The 7740-nt window shown below is 39.6% G+C and overlaps 1 protein-coding gene across 1 annotated transcript; it reads right to left on the bottom strand.

The window, feature by feature from the left end:
• Positions 1-276: 276 nt before the first annotated feature.
• LOC140944637 (RYamide receptor-like) lies at positions 277-1251 on the bottom strand. The gene has a single exon (XM_073393756.1). It carries the CDS (start codon positions 1249-1251, stop codon positions 277-279), a length of 975 nt encoding a protein of 324 aa, XP_073249857.1.
• Positions 1252-7740: the final 6489 nt, after the last annotated feature.

Here is a 7740-nt window from a genome sequence, read left to right as displayed (position 1 = left end):
ATGCTGTCATATTTCGCAGTCATGCTAGACTTAATCCTCAGTTAAGTACGCCAACGGCAGTCGCGAGTGTTCCATGTACCTTTAAATCTTAACATATTCAGTCAAAAGCACATTTTTGTGACTTACGCCTGTACAAGAGAACATTTCATGAGTCTTCTAAGACCTTTTCTATAATTACTACTAAAAATACATTGATAGTCATGATACATTTATTCGCGAGTGTTCCACGAACCTCGCACTCTTAACTCTTCAACCAAAACCACATTTTTTTGCGACCTACGCTTGTACAAAATAACATTTTATGAGTCTTTTAAGAGCTTTTCGGTAATTACTGCTAAACATGAAACAGATAACCGGGTTGATAGCACAGTACGCGTTAGCCATATAAATTATGACTTCAAAGTATATCCAGAAACTACACGATAAGTGCGTGAAAGTGTCCTGATACCATATGATTAAAAGGTTGATAGAGAAAGGTAACCAGCAAAGCACAAACACTGTTACGATAGCAATGGACATTTGAAGCACGTTTCTGTTTATTCTGTCCCGGTGTTGTTGACTGTTGGCGGACTGTTCACCTGGGTGTACCTGTGTCTTGAGCTTGATAACAATGATGGAGTAAAGAATGACTAGCAACGGCACAGGGATGTATGTAAACAGAATGTAGTAAGCTAGTTGGTAACTGACAAAGGATGATGACTCTCCGAATGCTTTCTTCCATTCCAGAACACACCTGGTTCCCTCTGGGTATTCAACGAGCTCGAGAGTGAACAAGTATGGCGAATTGAAAGCTACGGCAACTATCCATGTGGAGAGAATGAAGAAGGGACACAGCTTGGATCTGATGAGTGGAGAACGGAGTGGAAATACCACGGCTCCAAAGCGATCTACTGCTATCAGAATCAGATTCTGAATCGAAACGACAATGGAAACGTTACCAAAGAAAGGGACAAGCTTACACAAGGCCTGACCAAGCTGACCACCGATAAGAAACGAGTTGGTGTGCAAGTGTGACAGGTACCAAGGTATCATGAATATTGGAACCAGCAAATCAGATGAGGCCATGTTTGCGATGAAAAAATTTATCGGTTTTCTTAAGTTCGGCGTTTTATAAACGATCGCAACAATGAGAGAATTTGCGACCAGTGAAACGATAAAGATAAGACAGTAGGTAACGGTTCCTCCGATTTTCCACTCAGTGAAATTGAAGCAGCTCCAAGATCCGCTGGATCCGTTCGCCGTTGAGTTCATGCTGAGTTTTGCGACGTATCTACAGAGTCGTACACATGCAGTCAAGTAACTTTGAATTATTGCTCTGTATTTATAAATTGCGTATGCTGTTTGAGTGGCAGAACTTTTATTGACAATTGCAAGCCCCCTGCGAAGCAACAGCACAGCTGTCCTCTGAGGCCTTTAATAAGTGAGTTTGTTAATGTTCCGGCATTATCCGCCAACCGACCTTTTGACAGAATTGAAACAGTGGGGTATTAAAATGTTATAAACCATCCAGAACACTTCATTTAGGTAACGTGGTTGTATTAAGAAATCGATTGAGAAGATGATAAAACATGTGTGTTTTAACACATTAAAGAATGATATCTTTGGTAGTACCATCATCAACTAAACAAGTTTGACAGTTAACCACAGGAAGCAGAGGCGAAGCTGCCTTCAGGCCATTAAGCCCCGGCTTAACAGGTGAATATGAGGAAAAAATAAGGTGCATATTATCACGTGTGCATAAAACATGAAGTTTTTATAACATTTACTTCTCGACCGAGCTGAAATGGAAAAACCAAAAGTCTGCTGTCGGCAAAGAGAAACTAGCAGGTTCTTGTTACAATATTCAGTACTTGTTGGCTAAAGCTCTTTTTTTCGATAACGTTGTGACACTTCATTTATATATAATAGCGATTTCTACTTTTAGGGTTCGAAGAGGGGCGTTTAATGACGGGAGTCATTTAAAAGAGAAAGGACTGAGTTTATTGTCATTTATGTAACAACCTTATTTTCAAAACTAATATGCTTTCGGCGAAGATATAAACAGAGCTTATGAAGAGCGGAATATCCTGTCATCATCAACGCCTAATTAATGATGGGGATGGTTTGTCGTGCATTTTTTAAATTTTGCCTGAGATGGGACAATCTTCAAAAGCGCCGCCGACAAAATTTTCCTCCTGGCAAAAACTAGACAAAATCGATTAAATATACTAAAATGTGTTTTTCTTGTCAATTATTGTAAAGCCATTATTCTTTCCATTAACAAATGCAAGTGTTGTTAGTTGATGTGCCAATTTGAAAATACGCATATTCGATCATCAACTACACTATTTGATAGCATACAGGAAGCACTGAGGGGCATAGCTGAATCCCAGGCTAAACGTAGGAATTTGAGGCAAAACTATAAACGCATGTTATCACGTGTGCATAACACATGCAGTTTTTATGCATTTACTTCTCGATCGAACTTAAAATAGGAGGTTATAAAACAAACGTTCTTCCTTAAACAAAAAGATAAGGCGTACGTGTTTCTTCCGTTAGTCTTTGACTGCTTTTAATTGCTACAACCTTCAGTATTTCTTTACTACAATTCTTGTCTCTCGATAATGTTGTGGCATTTTATCTTAAGAATGACCTGAAAAGCCACCCGCGTAACTCATATCAATGCAACCATTAGCCCGTCATGACGCGCTGCTCCCGTCCTAAAAGCGTGACGTAACGTTGATAGAGTACGCCTTGATCTCATATACCGCCAGTTATAATTAAACATCAAGGTCAAACGATTTCTACTGCAGAACTTTCGCACTCTATTCTGATCAACGGATGAGCAAACTCGATGTGTCCTTCCTCATGCAACCACCTTTTCTGGCTTACAAGCGCGACGTCAGTTTAAGGAACATGATGGTCTGTTCCACTGATGACGCGTCTTCTGAGCAGCCTGCCTCCAGTCATGTCCAACACTGCCGCACTGTTAAGAGCAGTTAACGGACCGTACGTTCCGCACAAACCGTCACTATTACTCACGGTCCGTATGCTGAGCACATACGGAGCGTGCATCTCATTATTACATCAGGGCACAATGCGTTACGGTTCGTTCGATCCGTACGGTTCGTAGACATACGGAGCGTGCATCTCATTATTACATCAGGGCACAATGCGATACGGTTCGTTCGATCCGCACGGCAAGAAAGGCGCACTCCCAACTGTAATATTCCTGGTTCTATAAACCATAAACCAACACAAGCGCAACAACCAAGAAAGGCGCACTCCAAATGTAATATTCCTGGTTCTATAAACCATAAACCAACACAAGCGCAAAAACCATGAAAGACATACTCCAAATGTAATTTTCCTTCTTCTGTAAATCAAAACAACCCCAAAACCACGGTATGCACGCTCTAAGTTTTATGCTTGTGTCTAAATGTGATTTTCTTGCAAGTCAAAAACCAAAACTAGCGCGCTTGAAATGTAAGAACAATCGTCAATAAGTTTATAATTAATATAAGCACGCACCGAATGTAAAGGCAAGATAAGCAAGCACCAAAAATGTAATATTCAAACAGAGTATTTCTTTATATAACCAAGATAAGCATGCTTTATATAAATTTAATGTTCCTTCTCTATACGCCAAAAACAAAAGCCAGCGCACTTTAAATGCAAATGTTCTTCTCTTGCTTTTTTTACTACGTTTGCTGCACAAAACAAATGTAATATTCATTATAAAACTGCTCCTCGTTATAATATCACAAACGAGGGCACGCGCGCTTCAAATGTAACAATCGCCTCGTTTTATATAAGCTGTAAAATTTTTCGCAATAAGCGCGCAGTACTTTGTATACTGATAAACATGCTCTATATCAATTTAAGTTTCCTCTTTGTCGATCCGTTCGATCCGTACGGATCGACAAACCGTATATGACCACTCTTGCCATGAAAATATTCTAAGTCCCACTAATTAGATGCGATTTACGGACCGTAAAACACACTTTACAGAACGTATACCCCTGTTGTCGATCCGTTCGATCCGTACGGATCGACACATGTCTTATACGGACCGTTACGGTGCGGGTGTATTGGACAACCCTCAAAGTGTGACCGCTTTAATTTATTCACATTCTTTCGGGCAGATTTAATCCAATCAGAAGCCAGCTGGATACTGTCCTCGACTTCTGATTGGTTAATGTCTGCCTGAAAGAATGTGAATTAATTAAAGGAGGTCACACTTTTGGGCTCCTTCCTGTAATAATTAACACTATATATACTAGGGGTAATCGGAGCTTAGGAGAGTGCGTCCAACTTGTTTGTTAGCTATTTAGCAGCAGACTAAATCTCAAATTAAAGTAAAGTTAAGTAACAATGGGTTAAACACTGACTAATACCTTACGATATTCTTTTTCACCGTAGGATGGTCAATAAAATTAGCTAAAAATTGGGATACAGAAAATTAAAGTCATCAGAAATGTTTATTGAATGAGATGTCAAAGCGCCGCGTATCACTTTAAACCCTTGTTGTGTGACACTGAGTTAACACGACTCACCTACTTAGCACTGTTTTTTAAATATAACGCACCCGGAATTAGTGCCACAAAGGTCAACGTTTCATCCGATTTGATTCCTGGTATGAACAACGCTTTACGAAGAATCACCACGCGAGTTAGAGCGTCAAAGTCAGGCACAGCGTATGCTAGCGCCTCAAAGCGAGGGAAACGTGCAATCTCAAAATCTCGCCTATTAATTGCACAGGACACCCAACAGAAGTTAGGGGTTGCGTTCTCGTACCTGGAACGCAATAATTCTTTATTCTGCCTGAGAAATAATGTATAGTGATGTATAAAAAATGATGTTACTTCTGGGCTCTGCTATTATATGTGCTTGTTGAATTTCCACAATTGCAGTACATTGATTTGAGTTATATCGTTCAGTTTGTGAAAGCATCATTGTGATTACTGTACACTTAAAGTTACCAAACCTCTTTCTGAGTCACTTTGTGAGTGCTAAGGTGTCCCCTGAATGAAGGAATAACGTGAGATACCCAGAAAAATTGTCCCTTTTCCTGGATTGAGCAGATAGAGGTATCCCTTAAATGGAGCTAACAGAACCAAAGATTATGTGAACATTTTTTAGGGATCATATTTTGCGTTCCCTGGATGGAGGAAAAACGTGAGTTACCCACAAAAGGTGTCCCTTTCCCTGGATAGAGCAGATAGGGGTATCCCTTGAATAAAGGTAACAGAACCAAAGATTATGTGAACATTTTTTAGGGACCATATTTTGTGTTCCCTGGATGGAGGAAAAACGTGAGTTACCCACAAAAGGTGTCCCTTTCCCTGGATAGAGCAGATAGGGGTATCCCTTGAATCAAGGTAACAGAACCAAAGATTATGTGAACATTTTTTAGGGACCATATTTTGTGTTCCCTGGATGGAAGAATAACGTGAGTTACCCACAAAAGGTGTCCCTTTCCCTGGATAGAGCAGATAGGGGTATCCCTTGAATAAAGGTAACAGAACCAAAGATTATGTGAACATTTTTTAGGGACCATATTTTGTGTTCCCTGGATGGAAGAATAACGTGAGTTACCCACAAAAGGTGTCCCTTTCCCTGGATAGAGCAGATAGGGGTATCCCTTGAATAAAGGTAACAGAACCAAAGATTATGTGAAAATTTTTTAGGGACCATATTTTGTGTCGCCTGGATGGAGGTGTCCCCTGAATAGAGGTGTCCCAAAGGAGACGTTCCACTGTACTTCTCTCCAATCTCCCTGCTTCTCTACACTATGAAATTAACACCCATGAAAATCCAGTGAAATCTTTCATGGTAAATTCACGTGTTTTTCAAAGGTTTTCAGGAGATTTTAATGGGCGAATTGTCATGGGTTTTTCACGTAAAAATACCATGAATATGGCGTGAAAATCTCATGAAAAAGGCATGAAAATCCCCTTAATATTCAACGCTTCATGGCCCATGAAAAAAATCTAACAAACAAAAAACCCATGAAATGCCATAAAATAAAATGAAGCCAACCATGTTTTTTTCACGGCTTTTTAATGATAATGAAAAAGCCATGAATTGAAAAGCTATTTTTCATGGTGTCAGGATTTATGGGGATTTCATGGGGGTTTTTAAATTCATGCCTCATAAAAAAGCATGAGTTTTCCGTGAACGGTTGAATATTAATGGTTCATGAAAAATGAAATGGCTTTTGATGACATTTTCATTACCCATGAATTATGCCCCTGGCTTATTTTTCATGGGAAAGACAGAGACATGGCCACCATGAAAATTTAGTCTTAAACTATTTTCGACTGTTAAATCAAATACATCATTGAGCTACGACACATCGAGGTCTTTGAGGAGGAGAGATCGCGAGCAGTCCGAGCACGAAATAAATGGTGATCCAAAAGCAGTCCCTTGAAGGACCTTGTAACGGCACGTAAAAGCTGTCACACACATCACAGACCTTCGTCAAACATTGGGGAGCATTGTTTTTCAGCTTTAAAAATCTCTGACCGGGAAAACCGTTCATACCAACAAACTTTTACTTCACTTTATAAATAGCTTTTCACATATTTACAGTTTCAAGATAAATACGTCTTTTAGTAATAAATTAACTGAAATATCAAACATCAATTTTGGATTTTCCATTTCTTTTATAAATTGTTAATCCTTCGTAACATCGCTAGTGGATTTTCTGCGCGTCGGTGACCTTGGAGTTTTGGGTGAACGTGGAGGTGAGCTGTTCGTCGGTATGCTTGATTTTGTTTTTCTGTTATCTGAAAGTAGGCAAAAATCATGATGACTAACGGACTATACATGTCTTAACCAGCGAGGTAAAATATTACCTTAGTATGTTACATGAAACTGTGTATGATGGAATATCTCCGTTTTAATTGCGTTTCTCTTGAGGGGATGGTAGCCTGCGAACGGAGACATATTTTCGGTCTGGTGGAGAGAAGAAACAACCGGAAACACGTCTGCGTTGGCAGAGTTAGGGAAAAGAGTAATAGCGGAATGAAATTCTGGTACAGTCGAAGCCCTCGTAAGCAACCACGTCGGAAATTCGAAAAACTGGTGGTAACTAGACCTGGTGGCATAAGAGAATGAGCTCTCGTAAGCGCTCGCATGGTAAAACAAGTTTCAAACACTCAATAAAAACACAAAAGAACTTTATAATGTGTAATGAGTGTCTTTATATCTGATATTGACACAGCTAAACTTTACGTCCAACTTTTTGGACCTTGAACTTTTACAAATAAAATACTGTGCTGTACAAGATCTTTATCGACGTACCATTAGCACAGTGGGCAGTTTCATTATTGATTTAAATAAAGACTATAAGTGGTCGCTTACGAGAGCTTTTCATTACAAAGTTTAAATTGCAGTTCAAACGGGGTTTCCCTAAGGAGGTCGTTACTACAGCTGGTCGCCTACGAGAGTGGTCGTAAGGAGAGCTTCGGCTGTATATGGGCAAAAAAAAACTTTTTTGCCGGACAAAGTGGGTGTTGGCGAACAGGAAAGACAGGTTCACGTTGCCTGCTAGTGTAGCTAATAATAATAACAGAAAAAACAACAACAACACAGGATTCGTTTTATCCTGCACCCTCGCAAAACCAGCTATATAACAATGCAATTTATAGTGAACTTCATGTCATGAGATTGTTATTGACCGGTGCAAGTTAGGCAAACCGTGCATTCTTTGATTCTTAAGTGTGTGTTAACTTGTACTCGCGTAAAGCTCAAGCT

This window comes from Porites lutea, chromosome 7 (assembly GCF_958299795.1).
Source record: "Porites lutea chromosome 7, jaPorLute2.1, whole genome shotgun sequence".
Taxonomy (NCBI): Eukaryota; Metazoa; Cnidaria; class Anthozoa; order Scleractinia; family Poritidae; genus Porites; species Porites lutea.
This window is presented reverse-complemented; position numbering and strand designations above follow the sequence as displayed.